The sequence below is a fragment of the Rattus rattus genome, chromosome 17, assembly GCF_011064425.1.
Source record: "Rattus rattus isolate New Zealand chromosome 17, Rrattus_CSIRO_v1, whole genome shotgun sequence".
In the NCBI taxonomy this organism is placed as follows: domain Eukaryota; kingdom Metazoa; phylum Chordata; class Mammalia; order Rodentia; family Muridae; genus Rattus; species Rattus rattus.
In genome coordinates, this window is record NC_046170.1 from 17,019,602 (window position 1) to 17,039,327 (window position 19,726).

The 19,726-nt window shown below is 46.0% G+C and overlaps 1 protein-coding gene across 1 annotated transcript in view; it reads right to left on the reverse strand.

Annotated features, from left to right (window-relative positions):
• The window catches only part of Tbc1d9 (TBC1 domain family member 9), a 98,811-nt gene that overhangs the window by 53,010 nt on the left and 26,075 nt on the right, over positions 1-19,726 (reverse strand). The window contains exon 2 of the mRNA XM_032887346.1: positions 1,963-2,073. Within this exon, the coding sequence (XP_032743237.1) occupies positions 1,963-2,073 (111 nt within the window). The remainder of the gene's footprint in view (positions 1-1,962; positions 2,074-19,726) is intronic.

The window sequence follows — 19,726 nt, forward strand, 5'->3', positions numbered from 1 at the left end:
GTGATCTTTACAAGGAAATGAGTCTGTCTTAGCGTTTTATTGCTGTGAAGAGACACCATGTCCATGAAAACTCTTATAAAGAAAGACATTTCATTGGGGCTGGCTTATAGTTTCGAGGTGTAGTCTATTATGATGGTGAGACGCACAGCAACGTGCAGTCAGACATGGTGCTGGGGAATTCTACATCATCATCCAAAGGCAGCAGGAGACTACGAGCCACACTGGACATAGCTTGAGCATAGGAGACCTCAAAGCCTTCCCCCATGGTGACACAACAAGGCCACAACTTCTAATGGTGCCACTCCCTATGGGCCAAGCATTCACACACTATGGGGGAACATTCCTATTGAAACCACCATAGGGCCCGATTTTCTCATGAAGTTTCTTGTACAATAATTCATGAAATACACATAAATTTAAAAGCCTCTGACATATTTTCCTACCAATTACCAACTCTGCACTTTCACATTAAGAGTGAAGGCAGATGTTTGTGGGGTAGGAGCCTCTACTTTTAAAATTAGTAATTCGGATTCCATAACACAAGTTGGAAGGAATTGGACAATCATTAAGAAAGAATAATTAGGTGGGTGGATGGGACTTTGTAATGCTTGTCACTTCCTTGGAGTGTTCTGCAGGGAAATTCTGGGCTATCTCTACAGGTAATCAATATACATAAAAGATGAAGCCGTCCTGGGTGTATTACAGTGAGATCATGCCGTCGTGACAGGCATTACTTGTTAGAAAAGCAGAGGTGCATCTTTGGGGGGTATAAATTATGCCACCGGCAATTACAGCCTACCGTTCCTTACTCTCGGCTCAGCAGATAACTAGGGAGCAACTCGGCTTTGTAGATCCGGGCTCTGCCCCACGTGAGTGTTCATGGAGGAGCTGCTCTGTGGAAAGGCCATGCCCCAAAGCCCACTGAAGAGCACTGGTGCCATGCAATGAACAGGAAAGGGACGACTGTAGACCGGAAGAAAGTCTGAGGCACAAGGTATCCTGGGAAACTTCCAAGACACACCTAAGGGACAACTGTAGACCGGAAGAAAGTCGGAGGCACAAGGAAGGTATCCTGGGAAACTTCCAAGACAGACCTAAGAGGCTATGACAGATAAAATGGTTTGCTGGTGTGATTCTAGAACAGAAAAAAAAAAAAATTGGGGACGCTCTAAGGAATTTTGAGCAAGCTGTGGCCTTCTATATTATACTCACCTGTTTCATATTGTCACTGACTAGAGTGGGTTATTAATAATAGTAGGAATGGTGGTTGGGAGGTACATGGAGTAGAAAGTCTTTGAGCTACCTATTCAATTTCTCTATAATGCAAAACTATTCTAAAAATAGAGGCTCTCAAGGTAAAAAAGGTGGCAAAATAAAAAAAAACAAAACGAAACCACAAAACTTTTGCCTTTTTTTTTTTTAACTTGCCTAAGTAAACAGTGAATGTAAGTGTTTTAGCCCTGTTGTGAGATTCAGCGCTGGTTTGGTGCTGTTAGCACAGGACACCACAGAGACTATCCAAAGAGAGAATAATCTCACTCATACGACCTACTGTGCTGATACATCAGGGGTCACTGAGTAAGCGCGTCTACGTGTCGCCCAAGTTCCTTTTCTATCCCAGCTTCCCTTGCAGTAGTGAGGTCCATCTGAGTAGTTCTAGCCAGGGTGAGCCTACATGTTGTGTGGCTGAGGAAGGAAGTGAAACTCAGCTGGGCCCCACTTTTCACTCCTCCCTTCAAATCCTGTGGTCCTTCTCCTTTAGGTGGAGACTGTGTGACCCCAATGAGACTTCAGAGTGAGAAATTTTACCATGTTAAGCCATCAACACTTTGGTGCTAAAGTGACCAGGGTTCATTGCCCCACCCTGACAAAAGATGGTGTTTAGCAAGCACATTCCTTCCAAAACTGCTGCTGCTTGGAGGTTTTTTGCAAACATGTGCATCACAGAATACTGGGACTTACCACAGGCGATGGTCCAATAGACTAGAGAGTCCGGAGTCTGATAGAGGATTCGGTACGGTGCGACGCGGGCACTGGAGTCCAATACTACGTCAAGGGTACCCACGAGGAGGCCTGAAGGTGGAGAAGTGGGAAACAGGTCAGGATTTCCATGGCATAATCCCAAATCAGACAGTGTGAGCATGGCCCTCCAGCTGGATCTCCTGACAGCCACACCTCTCCCCTCGACACCTTTGTTTGCCTTTCTCAGGGCGCCTTGACAAAGCTTTCCTCTTACAGGATGTTGGCTCTACATCACTTGTTTCAGAGATCTCCCAGAGGACCTGGAAAATGGAAGACTTCCCAAGAACACAGAGCTGATGTCCTAGCACAGTCCCTGGCATGGCGCGCTTTCCACGGGGGCCGTTAATGATAGGAAAGGCCATGAGTACGCACATGGTGGAGTCTCTGCTCTAACCGTCTTTATGTCTGCTGCATGCTACCTCCCCTTGGGGTGGGTAACTGGACAGAGCCCTAGGAACCGGACACGAGTATCTGACTTGGTTTACCCCGGTGCTCCACCTGTATTTTAATCTGCCAAACTTTTCTTTGTCCTTAAAAGTTTAGTACAATCAGCCTAAAGTGCTAGCTTCCTACTGTGTGCAAGACAAATCCTGAGGGGGGAGTCTGCAGGGCAGACTTCCTCATGATAGCCAGAGGTCACAGGGGCTGGCTTAGAACTCTGAAATAACACATCAGTGAGACTGAGGGACTGTAAAGGCTGGTGGGGCCTGCGTGCCTTTCCTCCTTTTTGCACCCTGTGAGGCAAGCAATTTCCTCTGTGATGTGCTCTTACAATGATCCGTCTATCCATCTGCCAAAATAAATAAATAAATAAATAAATAAAAAAAACGGGGTCGGTCTGATTGACAACAGAGTAGGTAAATAAACCTTCCGTTTATAAGGTAAATTATAGTGACTCAAGTTGACTCAAGCGATTCCCATTTAAATGTCTCTAATTAGCCCAAAGACACATAGGACCCGGCATACAGTAGGGCTTGGATTTAGAAGGGGCAATTAAGGAGTCAGAACAGTTAAGTAACCTTAGGATATGATACGTTCTATTTATTTTTTATTTTTCTGTTGTGTGTGGAAAGAGGCATTGAGATGAGGTCCCCAGCCGGCCTCAAACTCAAACTGAGACTGACTTTGCTCAGAAGATGACCCTCTTGCCTCTGCCTCTCATGTTGTGCAGTTTTGGGGTGGGAAGGGGGGTCGGGGGGAGGTCGATGTCAAATCACTAGCCAGTTCCTGAGGACTGGGGGAGCAGGTCCTAAAGCAAGGTTGGCTGTCTACTTTTATGCAAGTGTCTAGGTTTACTAGGAATGGCATTGGGCCACATAAGGTTAATGCTAGGAGGAGGAGACTGAGGCCCAGCTATGAAGCAAGGCTCCAGAAAGCGCCCTCCAGAGAACAGGCAAGCTTGGGGCAGTCCACAGTAAACCTCCACGAAGCTCCCTTGAGCCAGAGCTCGTGTGTTCTACAGAAAACACCACCGCTAGGCTTTCCCGATGCCACCTTCCAACCGTGTCTTGTGCTTTGTTTCTGACCACGCCAAGCAGCATCTCGGCACACACGATACCCCACAGAGCACCTCAGCTTGGTTTTGGTAGTCTGAGTGATAGAAAGCTCCATGCCAGGTCCGAATGGGTTCCAGCCGCTCGGTGGAGCTAGGCAAGCCATTTAGCTGCATATTGGTCTGATTTCCTCGGCTGTAAAGTGACCACTGCAGCACGTGTCTTCCTGAACTAGAATCATTATTCAAGAAGCCCATGTGAAGCCAATCACCGGGAAGGCCAATGCCCGTCCTCGGTCACCGTCCAAGGGCAAAGCATCCATTTAGACTCCCTGCAGACCACACTGATCATCAGCCGACCTGAACATATCAGGGGGAGAAAAGCATTTCTTTCTAAAGTGGAAATTACCTCTCCAAATTAGATATGTAAAAACTCTTTAAAAATAAAAATAAAATCTCTAGATCCTGTGGGGTTTGAGCTAGGTTTCCACAATGATCTTTGGTCATTTTTATCACCCACAGGTGGGAAGGTTTAGCAAAGTACATTAACAGGAGAGGCAGAAAGTAGGGCTGAGGAAAGCTGTCTTCCTCCTGTGCTAGCCAGAGATCATATCCACAGGGTCAGGAAACATGTTTGCCAGGAATCCAGCTATATGGATGATAACTGTGCATGGACTGCATTGATTTTCAATGCCCACCCTTCTGTAATGCTTACATGCCTGTTTTCAGACACGTGGACTTCAGTTCAAGGTTAGAGAGCCGGAGGCAAGGATCAGCCACCGTCTAATGAGCGGCTATGCCCACTGAGCATCGTTATATGTGGACACTTCCCGAGGGAGAATGGCTTGCACTGGCAGCCCTGGGCCTGAAGCGCTTCACTCCCTTTCTTCAAGACCCTGCCTCCAGGACTCAGTTTCTCCATCTTTGTTGGGTTACTAACTAAACCCCAATATCAGAAAATTAATATCAGCACCAGGTACCAATAAGAGATACAGAAAGTGGAACTGGTTACAGCAAAACCCAGCTAGGGCTGACTGGAAGTTTCTGTTCTTTTGAGTCTGCCTTCACCCCAGCACCACCAACTTCCACTAAGAACTAGATAAACTAATAAATACTTATAAAATATATATGCATTAACATATAAAAATACACAAATACTTATCGTGAGGTCCATGCTGAAATATTTTATATAAGCAGCATAATATTGGGATATCCCATTAAGTTAGAAATTTAAGACAACTTTTTTTTTTTGCATGAAAATTCAAAGCAATACATACTCAGAGAACACTGCAAACTGAGCCATGATATCGGCCACTGAGTTAATAAATATACACTTTCTGTGTTCAACAAAATCTCAGCCCTTTTTCATTCCTTTGTCAGTGATCAGATAGTTTTAATATTTATTTTACTTTTACTGTGTGTATGTGCCTGTGTGTGTACGAGAGTGCAGGCGAGACCAGAAGAAAGTGTCAGATCTCCTGGAACTGGAGTTGCAGGTGATTGTGAGGCATCTGACGTGGGTGCTGGGAACTGAACTCGGTCAGATCCTCTGCAAAAGTGGGACGTGACCCTAACCACTGAGCCATTTCTCCAGCCCCACATGATCACGATTTCACCTGATTTGAATTCTGTCTGTTCTCAACTCTCACGCTACCTCTTTCTAACTTGACTCTCTCTGGCTCTGTCTCTCTCTGTCTCTCTGTCTCTGCTGGGTGTCTCTCTCTTCTTCCCTCCCTCGCTCATATCTGCCCCCACAGTGCTGACCACCTTTATTTGAAAATCTCCACACACATTGCCTTGCACATCTCTGGCCCTTCTCACAGGGAGTTTCCTAACTGTCGGGTCTAATAGATTCTGCAGGGCCCACAGGTTCCGCACATTGGTTGGAAACCAGGAAGTCCTGAGCATGTGTTTGATAGAGAAATAAGCTAGGTATCTTTGAAAGTCTAAGTAAGTTATTCTAATGCAGTCTAAGTTGATTGATACAAGTCAAGACTACTGTGTCTACCCTCTGTTCCTTTAGAATATTGGAAGATGGGGAATCTGGTCTAGGGGAAAAAAGCAAGACATAGGGAATGGGGGAAAAAGGAAGAGAGGGATGGAGGAAAAGGAGGTGGAGGAGGAGGAGGAAGAGGAGGAGGAGGAAGAGGAAGAGAAAGGGGAAGAAGAGGAAGAAGAGGAGGAGAAGGAGAAGGAGAAGAAGAAGAAGAAGAAGAAGAAGAAGAAGAAGAAGAAGAAGAAGAAGAAGAAGAAGAAGAAGAAGAAGAAGAAGAAGAAGAAGAAGAAGAAGAAGAAGAAGAAAAAGACGACGATGACGACAAGGACGAAGAAGAGGAAACAGCAGCAGCAGCAACAATCAGGATTTTCTTAGAAGTCTTTTTACTTAGAGCTCTGAAGTAGCTGTCAAAACACTGCTCCGTCATTATCTCCCACACAAAGCATTGTCTGAACAGCTGCTCTAGTCAGCTATTTCTGGTGTTAAACAATCTTTGATCGCCTGAGATAACGAAACCAAATTATGGCCCTCAAAATAACCATTGTCAGCATCTTCTGCTTCAGCCCAGGAGCATCTTGCGAAGCAGCAGGAAACTCGGTGGGTGGGGAAGCGATGTGCTTAGCCTTTCCCCTTGGTTGAGGTGACTGGAGGGTCTGTGATGCATGGTCACCCTAGATAGAGGCTGAAGGTGCGACAAACTATTGTTTAATAGAATATTAAATGGCATAGAAATGTATCAAGAACTTGGAAATTACATGGGCCGTTCCTGGTGTGATTTGTGTCTTCAAGGGAGGAGAACGCAGTGCACAGGACAAGGTGCTTCTGTGGTCCTACCATGCAGACCCTTATATAACTTTCATTGGCCCATGCGTGTACATATGCTAACAATAATGTATGTTGATATATATATGTATATATATGACATAGTAAATACCCTGGGGGGTGGGAATGTAGCTCAGTGTCTGCCATTCCAGAGCCCTGGGTTCACTCCTCTATAACTGTATAAACCTCAGTGACTGCACATATCTGTAATCCTAGGCCTTGGGAGGCAGAGGCAAGAGGATGGGAGTTCAAGGCCATCCTAAGTTATGTACTGATTTCCAGCCACCACCAACCACAAGGAAGGTAGGGAGTGCTTGCCTTCCCTGTACTGTAATTTTTAAATCTGATAAATTTGATTAGCTGACTTTAATCATGCAATATTTCTCTACATAACTATGCCATGCCATTCATTGTCCTAGGAGAGGGCATTTGAATTTATCACCTTTTTTTGTTTATTATAATAGGTATTTGATTATATTCTGGATAATAAATCTTAAGGCACCTGAGCACAGTTCTTTGAATGGTTTTGCGGGATGCTAGAGTAAGTGTATCCCTAAGCCTTATTAGATATTACAGAAATATTCTTAAAGGTGGTCATGCTGATTTTAGCCTATCCAAGAACTTGGTAGGGTCTGTTTCCCCATGACAAGCCAACAAGATTTGTTTTTAGCCAATCCAAAGGGTTTGAAAAACGCTGTGGACAAATTGAATGCTTCAATTTGCATGTCTCTGGTTCTTCAACAGCCAAGTACAGTGGCCTGTTCCTTCTCAGAGCATAATCTGCCACTCCTCCTGTGCTGGCATTTGTTGAAGGGGATCAGGTTGGACCTTCTGGGTCTACTCCTTCAGAGACCTTGATTGGCGCACGCAGTCCATTTCTATTCGTGTCAGCAAGGCTTCATTGATCATTCTAAAGCTAGAAAAGCAGTATGCCCAGGCTTCCATTTTGGATTGATCACATCCTGCCTTCTTATCTGGGGCAATGGAAGGTTTCTGGAGGTCTCCAGGCTGCACTTTATTCTAGCTGCTCCTCTCTGGATGTCAACGATCGCTCCCGGGACATTTTAGCGCTTATGCAGGCAACATGATACAGCACAGAACGTAATTTTAAGAAGCGGTGGAGAGCCCACCCAGGAGGCCAGTTTTACATTCCTTTCAGCCTGGTCCCTGTGCCTGCTGATTTCTTTTCATGTCATTGCCCAGGGTGTCAAGTGATCTGAAATTTCCGTTTTTAATTATTTTCTCCTTCCTAGTTTACTTCTATACCTCTCACAGTCTACAAGGTTTACCCAGCTTATGGGTGTTGGCATTTAGTCTAGGCTCTGCCCCACAGTTACCTGGCAACAGCCAGGTATGTTTGACTCACTACAGAAGGGGCTGCTCACCCCCCTCCTTCCTCTTGCTCCTTATTCCCTCTCTCTCCACATGCTCATGGCCAGCCTCTATTCCCCATGCCCAGAATAAACTCTATACTATACCATCCTGTGGCTGGTACCTCAGAAGGGGAAGGGATACCTCAGCATGGGCCCACAGAGGCGCTCCCTTCACTCACACTTTACCTCGTCTCCACCAAACATATCTCTTATCTTTTTGTAAAACACAGCAGCCAGGTACTACTTCTTTTCCATAGCCTTCTTCCTAGGTCAGCATCCAGTGTGACCCACTCAAGTGTTCTGGTAACTAACCGCTCCCTTTTCTGGGCTCTGGCAATCGCCTTTCACTTAATTATACACTACAGGAATTAGCACATTGTTTTCCCATTGAAAATCCTGAAGTATTTTCTTCCTGGGAGTCCTTTGAAGGAAAGCACTCATATTCAGAACACGGTGATGCCCAAAACAAGAGAACCTTCAAGCTTTCGGATTAGCAGAAGCCAAGGGTCGCTCCCAAACCTACGCATCTTCATGGCAGTTCTTCGTAGAATAAAATAATTAAAAACGAAAGATCACACAATCAATGGAGACTGGATGTAGGAGAGCCTGAAACTCCATTTCAAAGAGGTGGCATTCAAATCACTCTCTCCTCTAATCTCAGCACTAGTTTGAGATTTATCTATGGTTAATTGCGTCGAAAGCGGGAGAACTTTAGGGAAAAGGCAAATCTTCCTGGCCCAGTTTCACACCTCAGCCTGGTGGTGAGCAGTTGGCAAAAGCAAAACAACCAAAAGCCTTCAGACCTCAGACTAGCCCATCGGCAGGCTTGTCCCCAACACAGAGGCAGCGGGCAGGGCTTCCTGGCGATGGCTGGGACCGGGGCAAAGGTGCTGTGTTCAGATGCCAGGGCAAGCATCGACAGCCTCTGACTGTGCAAGCACCTGGGTCCATGGAGTCCCCATGAACAGCATGATGGCCCCAGAGGTCAAGGTGGCCAACATCGTGCACGATGGAGAAGGGACACAGGCTATGACAGTCCTCTGCGTGAAGAGGTGAGAGGCTCAGAGAGAGGCTTGTCCCAGGGTTGGCTGTGGCCTGAAATGGCACTGTGTTTCCCTCTGTTTTATAACCTACAACATATAGGTTATTTTCCAGTTTATGTATTACTGGGCATAAAGGAAAGATTAAAGGGCTATGAGAATTTCAGGGTAGAACAGTCTGAGGATAATTTCATTGTCTTAAATATCGTATATTATTCCACTCCTAGCATCTTCTGAGAAAAGAGCTCTCTACAGCTCATCTTAGCTTCTAACTGCTGCTCATGATGTCACCCTAGTTACAGACCTAACAGGATAGTCTCAAGGAAAAGTGTGGTTGTTACACTCTCTCTCTCTCTCTCTCTCTCTCTCTCTCTCTCTCTCTCTCTCTCTCTCTCTCTCAGAAAGAGAAGGCAAGACAGAGATAGAGAGACACATACACACAGAGGGAGAGAGAGAGAGAGAGAGAGAGAGAGAGAGAGAGAGAGAGAGTAATCTACTGTTGATGGAGAGAGTACTCCAACACAGCAGCGTCAGGAATACACCACTGGGTCTGTTAGCCATTCCAGTACTTTCCAAACTTGCCGTGGCTAAGAAGCAGTTTGTACGTATGCTTGTGATTTTCAGTTTCTGTGGTAGTCCAAATGAAAATGGCTCCCATAGGCTCGTGTTTGAACATGTAGTTCCCAGTTGGTTGAAATCTTTGGGAAGGATTAGGTGCAGCCTTGTTGGAGGAGGTGTGTCCCTGGGGGTGGGCTTTGGGTTCAAAAGCATTCCTGTCACACCATTCCCAGCCGGCTTCTCTGCCTTGTGGTTGTGTCTCACGCTGTGATAGACACTGTTAGAGCAATGTCTGCCACCACGTTTCTTACTATGATGATCACAGACTTCTCTCTCTGAAACTATCAAGTCCCAACTCCTCTTCGTAAGTTGTCTTGGTTCTGGTGTTTTGTCACAGCAATAAAAAGTAGCTGAGGTGGTTTCCAATGAACTATAGACTTTTACAAAATGCAGCAATAAAAGGGTATATGGCATAAAAAGCAAGAACCATGTTTTGTTGTTAAATTCAACAGATAAATAAATTACTCTAAATTTCTAGATGCTCAATCTCAAGTTTCTATTCATAACTGGGAGCAAAACGATAAACAGTTCAACGCTATGTCTTTTAAGTAACACTAACCTAGCCAAGCATGGTGACAGATCGAATAATGACTAATTCGAGAAGAAGCCTCAGTTTGAGGTAAGCCGGGGCCACATAGTGAGATACTATCTTAAAAGTAATAATAATAAACTAAACACGTCCCACTAAAGGAAAGGAAGGCTCTAGAGCAGTGGTTCTCAACCTTTCTAGTACTGCAGCCCTCGGGTCGCAGTGACTCCAACCATGAAATTATTTCATTGCTACTTCATACCTATAATTTTGCTACTGTTAGGAATTGTAATGTAAATATCTGATATGCGACTCCTGTGAAGGGGTCATTTAGTCACCCTCCCCCACAAGTGACAGTGACTCACAGGTTGAGAACCACCGGTCATTTTCTTGGGGGTCTGCTCTCAGACTCCTGTGTACAGTTTTTAGAAGTACCCTTCAGTTCTGTAACTCAGCCTCCAGTCTGAGAAAATATGCTGTTGTCGAAATGCAAATGAAAACAAAAGCCTACATCACTTCTCAGTCGAGGGCAGGAATACATGAATGGAGGAGAAAGGTTTTATTCTCTGGGCGTTGATCCCACAGGGCACCGGTTTCAAAGTGTTGAGAGAACCTGATCTAGTGTATCAGGTGATCCCCAGAGACCCTTACCTCATCTTGCAAAAAAGGAAACAGGTTTAGAGAGTCGAGAGCCAGGGCAGGAGAGTACCCTCAAGTGGTTTTTGGAAGAACACAGCAAGTGAGCAGTCAGGACAGAAGGCAGCTGAAGCTTTTCTATTTCCTACCTCAAAAGAGAAAGCACAGACTGGCTTCTAACTAAACACACAGAGCAGGAGGCTCCGTCTGAGAGCGCTTTATCTGCCGAGCCTTTGGGTGAAAGCCAATTAGTGTGTGCTGCTCCAGGCTCCCAGGAACCTGGAAGGCCAAGTCTTCCGAGAGCTGCTCCAGTCTGCCCAGAGAGGACATCCTTTAAAGTCGCACACGCCACATTCAATTGCATAAAAGGAGAGAATCTGGAAGAACTTTTTGCCTTCCCTTTGGGGCAGTGGCTTAAAGGAATCACCAGAATACAGTACAGCTTAGTGCAAAACCTTGCCTTACCTCCCACTCAGGGCTAGTGAGGCCAGCCAGGCCTTGAACGCAGCTAAGGACAGCCATGGAACTGGCCCAACATAAAATCATAAGCTTACTTAAAATTTTATGATTTTTTTTCCCTTCTCTTTTGTTGTGACTCAGCTGTGCTGTTCATGAACTTCGGAGATGACGATGCTGTCACACTACCAAATGGATATGCCTGACTGCTACGTTATTGGCAGGGTCCAGCATACAAACAAAAGTGTGGGTTCCGCACGCAGCTAGGGGGATGGCTCAGTCAGTACAGTACTTGATGAGGTTCAGATCTGAAGCACCTGAGTGAAAAGTCAGCAAATGTCTGTAAAGCCAAAGCTGGGGAAGCCAAGACACAAAGATCCTGAGGGCTTGTGGGCCAGCCAGCCCAGCCAAACTGGCTACTTCCAGATTGAGTAAGAGACCTGTCTCAAAAACCAAGGGCCATGAAGGAATACACCAGACATCAACTCCTGGCAACACAAATACAAATACAAATACACACACATACACACGCACGCACGCACGCACACGCACACGCGCGCGTACACACACACACACACGCACACGCGCACACGCGCATGCACGCACACACACGCAGGCACGCACGCGCACACGCGCACACACACTCGCACACTGCAGAGGGGCAAGTGTTAGGGTTTAGTGTCTCGCCCCGAGCCCGGACAGAACATACCAACACAACATGGTTTCACGTGGAGAGGTTTAATGAAAGAAGAAGAGGAGAGGAGAGGAAAGGTGGCCGGCCATGGGCATGTGGAGGGAAGGGGAAAGGGAGCAAGAACAGAAAAGAACAAAGAGTAAGAGGGGGTAAGAGGGAGAGGAGGGGGCAAGCAGTCCCTTATATAGTCAGGCACAGCTGGCTGTTGCTAGGCAACTGTGGGGCGGAGCATACCTGGCTGTGGGGGTGGAGCTTAGACAGAATACCAACAGCAAAGAAGCAAAGTCTTTGTTAAAGACAATTTCCTTTTCAAAGATGGCACCATTAGGACATTAAGACACAGTGCAGGTACCTCTGCCAGATGTTTCCCCAGGAAGCATCCCTGACCCCAACTGGTGCTCTCAGCACGTCACAAGGGAGCTTGCTGTCCTCTGCCTTTCAACTGGGATCAATTCTGCTCCAGCACAGACCAATGAGATGACAGGACTGAAGTCTGATAGAAGACACGCTGCTACAAGCCAGCGGCGGTGAGCGGCCAGCCGCTGTTTGGTTAGACTCCAGCGGCTTCCATTTGCACAGCAGGAAGGCGTGCTGATTCTAATCTTGTTTACAGGTAGGTCTGAAAACCCGAAACTGATCCTCTGGGCTAGCCAAGGTCAGCTTGGAATTACTGGGAGAGGAGCTTCTCGTGCTGGGAGTCACTTTCCATTTTAAGAGCTGAGAACCACTCTTCCTGGATGCCCGATGCTCCCCAGCCTTGACTCTCACAGGGGTGACATTTCTAAGAACCACTGTATCAAACTTCCTCCTAACCCCATAGAACTTCTATCTCTGAAAACCCACCAGCATCTATCAGCTATAGAATGCTACCTCTATAAGGAAATATTGCTGCTGTTCGTCATCACCATCATCATCATCCATCGTGTTTTTTGAGAAACGGTTTGTCAGTGTAGCTCTGGCTGTCTGTAGACCAGGCTGGCCTCAAACTCAGAGATCCAGCTGCCTCTGCCTCCCAAGTGCTCAGACTAAAGGTGTATGTGCACCACCATGTCCAGCATAATGAAATGTTAGGAAGCAGAGTAGTGCTCAATTGAAAGTTAACCTCTATGGTAACTTAAATGTTTATTACATCAGTAGTTCTCAACCTGCATGTATGACTGGGGGTCAAATGACCCTTTCACAGGGGTTGCCCAAAACCATCAGAAAACACAGATAATTGTTTACATTATGATTCATAACAGTAGCAAAATTACCTATATGAAGTACCTATATTTTGTTAGGGGTCACCACAATCTGAGGAACTGTATTAAAGGGTCACAGCATTAGGAAAGTTAAGAACCACTGGAAATAAATCACAATATATCTATATAACGAGACATTAAAAATTCCATCTCCAAACAACTGTTTAATGGCATGGTGAAATGCACCTACTACGTTAGGGGGTGGGGGAGGTGCAAACCAAAACCTAAAACTAGTATTTGTTTTGTATGACCTAATTTGTCAAAAAATATTATTTGTGTTAAAAACCCTAAAGTATATATCAGATAAAGATTACAAAATAGATTTAAATATTAACATTAGGAGATGGAATAGGAATTTTAAAGTTTTCTCGAATCTGGGCTCTTGAAGTTTGGTCTGTTATGTATTTTAATGCTAAATTCTATATCCGGAGATCTGGTTGCCTCAAGCCTAGCTGTGAATTCTCACATATGCCTTGCTCCTTAGTTTAAAACTATTGGTTGAATAGAGATGCCTACAGCCTATAGCTGGGCAGAAAGCAGCTGGGCAGGGCCTCCATTCCTGGGCTTGGAGTCTGATGCAGAAATCACACCAGGAGAGTAAAGGAACTCTGGGAAGAAGAAAGGGGAAGACACCTTTTGCTAGGAGACGAGACCGGAGACAGGCATTACTATGGGCCTGTATAGCTAGCCATGTGGCTGGATGGGGCTAGGTGGTCAGGTTAACTTAGCTGGTTGAGGGTCTGACCAGCTAACTAAGCTTTATAATACTAAGAGGTCTCTGTGTGGTTATTGGGAACTAGCAGGTTAAGGAACAATCACTGCTGTAATTTTCAGGATTATTTAATATCTGCAGAATATTAATGACCATTAATTTACACTGGATTTTTAAAATTTTTCAAGGGCCAGAGATAAGACCGGGGACCCAAAGTCTGTCCCAGTGCGCATGACACACACACACACACACACACACACACACACACACACACAAAAATAAATCTCAAATGTTCACTTAGTACTTTTATAATGAGAAAGTGAATAATTCAATATTTTTCCTAACCATATAGGTTGCACTGTCACTCAGGGAGATCACACAATCAAGTACACACAGGGCTACTGCCATTTGCGATGACTGTGGCTGCCTGAAGTAACCATCAGTCAGCAATCTCATCACCAGGAAACTGGGGAGGCATCTCGGACCATAGAGTGTTTGCCTAGCATTCGGGGAGCTCTGAATCCAATGCCAGCATCGCAAAAACTGAGCACCTGACAGTGTACAAGCCACGTGCCTGTAATCCTAGCATTAGGGAGATGGGGGTGGGGGAAGTGAAGGAGTGGGTCAAAAGTTCAAGGTTGTCCTCCTGCCCTGGGCTGTGTAACATGAAAACACTTTTGAATCTTACCCAAAGCGCACTTGAGTGGAAAAGGAGCTGACCTTGCATTCTAGGGTAGACGTCCCCCTCCCCTGGTGTGTGTAGTTCAGAGCGCTTATCCATCTCACTGCCCTGTGTTGCTTCCCAGCTGTGGGAGCAGGGTGTTTCCCGGCTTGCTCGCCTAAGCCTTAAAAGCTATGAAAATGGAGTGAATCAAGTGAATCGCACATTTCCACCATCGTGTATTCATTAAAGGCACAGTCTTTGGGCCGCTAGGCAAAGAGAATGTTCTTTGCGCTTACACCAGCTCAGGGAACTTCTAGGAAGGTGGACACCAAACTGCGATGGATGGCTCCCTTCACTGTTTTGGGGGGGAGAAATAAGTCTTCTAGTCCTGTGCATGTACGTCCGTCCGTGGGTGCGTGAATGTGATTGCCGCTGCATTCAAATGTGGAGTCTAAAAGACAGCTGTTGGCGTCTCCCTCCATCACTGTCCACCTCATTTCTTGAAACAGAATTCTGTACTGTGTTTGGAGCCCAAAATTCCTGCTAGCTGGGATGGTAAGCAGGTCCTGACTTTACCAACTGAGGAATCCCATCACCCCTAAACCACACTCTTTCTTGACTTTGTAGTGATGTATTTTTATTCATCTGTGTGTGCAAATTTGTTGGGCATGCGTGTTTAAGGTGGGTGTGCATGCACACGTGTGCACATGTTTGTGGAAGCCAGAGGACAACATCTGGTGTCATCCTCAAGGACACATCCTTGGCATTTTCTTTGAGTCAGGGTTTCTCTGTGGCCTAGGCTTCACCAATTAGACAAGGCTGGCTGTCCAGTGAGGCCCAGGGATCCTGTCTCGGCCTCTGCAGCTGGGTATGCACACATGTCACCACGCCTGGCACTTTTACCTTAGTGTTGAGATTATCTTGGTTCTCGTGGTTATTTGTGAGGTGAGCACTTTACCCATTAAGCGGACTCTCAAGCTGTAATCTAAGGATCAATTGTTACACGGCCAAAATTGTCATAAGTATTTTTATAGTTATGAAATGTGTACATTATAACATGGGGAGTACAGAAATGGACTACTAAACAAAGAACCCACTGGAAGAGTTTATCAACAATGTCACTGAAGTTGGCTCCTACTTCCTCTGGGCTCCCTAAGAACTGGCAACCTCTAGAGTAACACCTGTGACTGAACCTGGAGAAACAATGTGTCACAGTGTAGAATAGGCCGTCTTGGACCACCCAGTTAGAACAAAGACTGATCCGTAGCCTCGAGTAAAGAGAGAAGGCACCTATCACCATACCCTCTCAGGGATGTGAGCTGAGATACCAGAAGAAAAAAGCCACGTGGGTATAGGAAGGAGCCGGGGAAAGGGCAACATGAAAAAACAGAACGCAGCGAGCCAGGTAACAGACGCAGATGCTGAAGAGAGAGGAAGCCAGCCCCGAAGGGCATCCTGTGGCATCCTGGAGAACCAAAGAGCTAGAGTAGAAAGCCACTTCCGCCCATCTGTCTCCTATGGTCGCTTTGGTGTTCCAGATCTGGCTCCCGGTCCAGGTATCCTAGCAACCAAGCCCAAGTAATTGGATTCAAAATAACTTGAATGAGTCCCCGTTTAGTGTTACTCAGAGCCCAAATAAACCCCGGGCTGTCCCTAGGGCTCCCTGGGCCTTTTGGAGTGTGCGCCGCCTTTTACGCTACAATGAGCCAAGTTCCTCAAGGTGCCCAGCGTCAACCACAATTTAATAATACGCTTTCCTGCTTCGCATCCAAACATCCTGAAAGATGAAAAGTACAGCTGCAGAAGTGTAAAACGGACCAGCCATGCTAGCTACATGGGGGACATAGAGCAGCAGTTTGCATTGGTGGTGGGACGTCTCGTTTGACCTCAGCACACTGCGCCCGTGCTCTCTCCTAGGCAGACTTCCGGCTCTGGGTAGTGTCAAGTGAAGGGATGCTTCTCCGAGAAAAGAAGATGTGAGCACAATCTCCATCAAAGGCCTACACTGAGTTTCAACACAGAAAATGGAGGCTGGAAGACCAGGGCACCAACAAATGGCGTGAACGGAAGGAGGTTCAGAGCTGGGGTCTGTAACCAGCACCCACCCTTCTCTTCTCAAGGGCGTCTAGGGTAACATCAGTATCTTTCAGTATCTGAAAGTGACCAGTACACGTAGTGGGGTTCCTTATAGAACACACTGGACCCCAGTGGGATTTCCTAAGACGTCCAGGCTTGCATAGAAACACCATGTGAGTTATTCCTCTGAAACAGGCCCATGGTTTGCAGAACTCGGGGTCACTGGGTGGGAAAGCAGTGTGCTGGGCTAGAGAAGCGTTTCTTTTTCAAAACTCACCTCTGAGAAAGTGCTGTCTGCCTGTGCTGCTGGCTGTCAACCTGTCCCACGGACATGCTGCGATCTGATCTTACAGCAACGGTTGTGACAGCAGCAACTGTCCCATCCCTTACGTCTTCAGTGAGGAAACGGTGAGCAAAGATGAAGGGGGAGGGATTATTTCTTGTGTTACTGTTTTATGTATGAATGAGGAATTTTAAAGTTATGAAAACCTCGTTTGGTTGTTTTCAAACCTCACATTACATCTACAACACTAATATTATTCATCTTATGGAGGAAACTGCACAAAAATACACACATGGAGTCTAGAACTCCCCAAGGACGCCAAAGCTACCCGGACTCCTGGCACAATGTTATGATATCTCCTTGAAGCTCCTCCCACGTGGTGCTTCAAGACATCGCGTTTCCGTCAGCCAATGAGGTGCAATGCCGCATAAGGAGCTCTACAGTAGCCTTGTAGGCAGTGACTTTGAGAGGAAACATGTGACCTGTTTGTTTTCCTTAACACTTACCAACAACCAACTATGGTTGGTTGGAGCCCACGGATGATGAAGGACATTGGTACTACTTTGCTCATTTAAAGAATTTCCACACAAACCAGGTCTGGAGGAGGAGGGACTTAACACTTGGTCTCAGTCTACTTTTGGATTTAATGAAATACAGTGACAGTGGGAGGGAGAGTCACATAAAAATAAATATCGTGGGACGTTCTTAAAAGGTAATTGTACGCATGGATGCCTTCCACGCTAGTGTTTCCCAACCAATGTCCTCACTGAATACACAGGGGAGTTTCTGCTCTTCTTGGGGTGGTTGGGGCACCCTGAAAACCGGTTAGAATGCTGCTGCCGAGGGTCAGCCAAAGTTCCCTGATGCAGAAGCAACTCTCTGCTGTTTGGATTGACAGAGAAGAGGAAAAAGAAGAACTCAGATTCCTTTTCTGTGGTCTTGCTTTGCTCTCATGAGAGATCTTCCCATGTAGCCCAAGGTGACCTTGGACTCTCGGGCTCCACCCTCTACCTTCTCAGTACCAGGGTCACAGGCCTGTGCCACCACACATTGCTTTGGTTTTGTTTCTAGTGCAAGGCACTTCTTCAAACTGTGGGGGCCTGCTTACTACACAAACGACTACGGAACTCAGTGATTTACCATCCTGTCCTTTTATATGTGACGTGGCTCTAATTTGCCTTGGGGACAATATTTCATTTAAGTCTAGCACAGTAGTTCCCAACCTTCCTAATGCTGTGACCCTTTAATACAGTTCCTCATGTCCTGTAGACCTCAACCAATTATTTCATGGCTACTTCATAACTAATTTTGCTACTGTTATGAGTTGTAGTGTAAATCTCAGTGTTTTCCCATGGTCTTAGGTAATCCCTGTGAGGGTTGTGAACGCTAGTCTGGTATGTAGTGGTCACATTAATCGTTCACCTCATCTGAGCATGGCCAAGGCCAGCACTAGGCACCAACCCCAGCTCTTGCTCGATCCCAAACTGGCCCTGGGCTTGGTGAGGGACCAAGCCTCTGGAATCTGGAGGAGAGATTGGGAAGTCAGGTTCTTCCCAGTCATGGTGGCCTGAAGATGGACTGGGAGAGGGGTGTGCTCTGTCCTTTTGGGGATTTCCCTGGCTGCAGCAAAATATGGCTATGACTGGCCAGACAGGAGAGCCATTGTACTCTGTGCCCAACCCCTTCATTCTCTAAGTCCGTTTGCCACAGCTGCTCAGTGCTGCTCTGAGAAACACCGACAAGGACCCCTCAACCTCTGTGGCAGGTTACTCTGGAGCGTGCTGAAACCCTTTCCCTTCCTAGGTGTGTGATAATGCAAAGCAGGTGTCAGGGCTCTGTGGTGGCCTCGACAATGCACATGAAAGCCATTTAGTCACTACTAGGTTAGATGCTATTTCTATACCTTTAACTTCAGTGTGTATATGGCAAATCGGAATTGATAGTTTATTATTTCCCAATGTTAGCCTGTATATATGTTTGGCTTGCATATGTTTACAAATGATATGGCTTTTTCATTAGCGTGGGCATAGAAATGACTCGAAGACATCTTCCCTATCTCTGTCTTCCTAAGGGCAGACAGTTCCACTTGTAAAGGTGTTCTGTTCTCTGATGTCTTTGCTCACTCCTTTGAATGAGCCCCAAGGACACTCGGTCAGAGTCCCATCTATGGTCTACACCAGGGCCTCCATCCTCCTTGGCACCTTTCAGGGTAGTTCATAATTTATGTGCCAACAAACATGATTGAACCCTTTCTCAATGAGCAAGCCAAATAATTAGAAAATTATTCCCCCCTATAAAAATTGAAACAATTTTTAAGAAGATCACTAGGGAAATTCCCAAAATAACTAACCTGTGTATCTTAAATTTGGGGGAGGACTCGGCAACCCAAAGATGTTAACTTGCAAGATGCACTGGTCTACCCTGTCGAAACTCATATACACTGTGACTGTGAAGAACCCACGGAGGGCGAAGCAACAGAGGAGGGAGGTGTAAACCTCAGGGTTCTGTTTACAGGCTGCAGAGCTTCCGAAAGTCACTTAGCCCGGCACAGCTTTCTGCATCTTCCCTAACACTCCCCCAAGGTTGTGGGGATGATCAGATAACATTCTACACAGATGGGTTTCATAAACTAGAGATAAACTCATAAACTCAGCCTTCCCAGTGCTGTGGCCCTGATTTAGTACAGTTCATGTTGTGGTGAGCGCCAACTATAAAATTGTTTTCTATGTAAATTGATTTGCTGCTTCATAACCGTGATTTTGTTATTATTGTGAGGTAATGTAATTATCAGTACTTTCCAATGGCCTTAGGTGACCCTGTGACAGGGTCTTTTGACTCCAAAAGAATCCAGAGCCGGGTTGGGGATTTAGCTCAGTGGTAGAGCGCTTGCCTAGGGAAGCGCAAGGCCCTGGGTTCGGGTCCCCAGCTCCGGAAAAAAAAAAAAAAAAAAACAAAAAAAAAAAGAATCCAGAGCCACAGGTTGAAAACCGCTGCTGTGGATGCTCCTGCTTGGGTAGTGAATTAGAACGAATATTAAAAAATAGCATTTACTTTTAAAGACAGAAGAAAGAA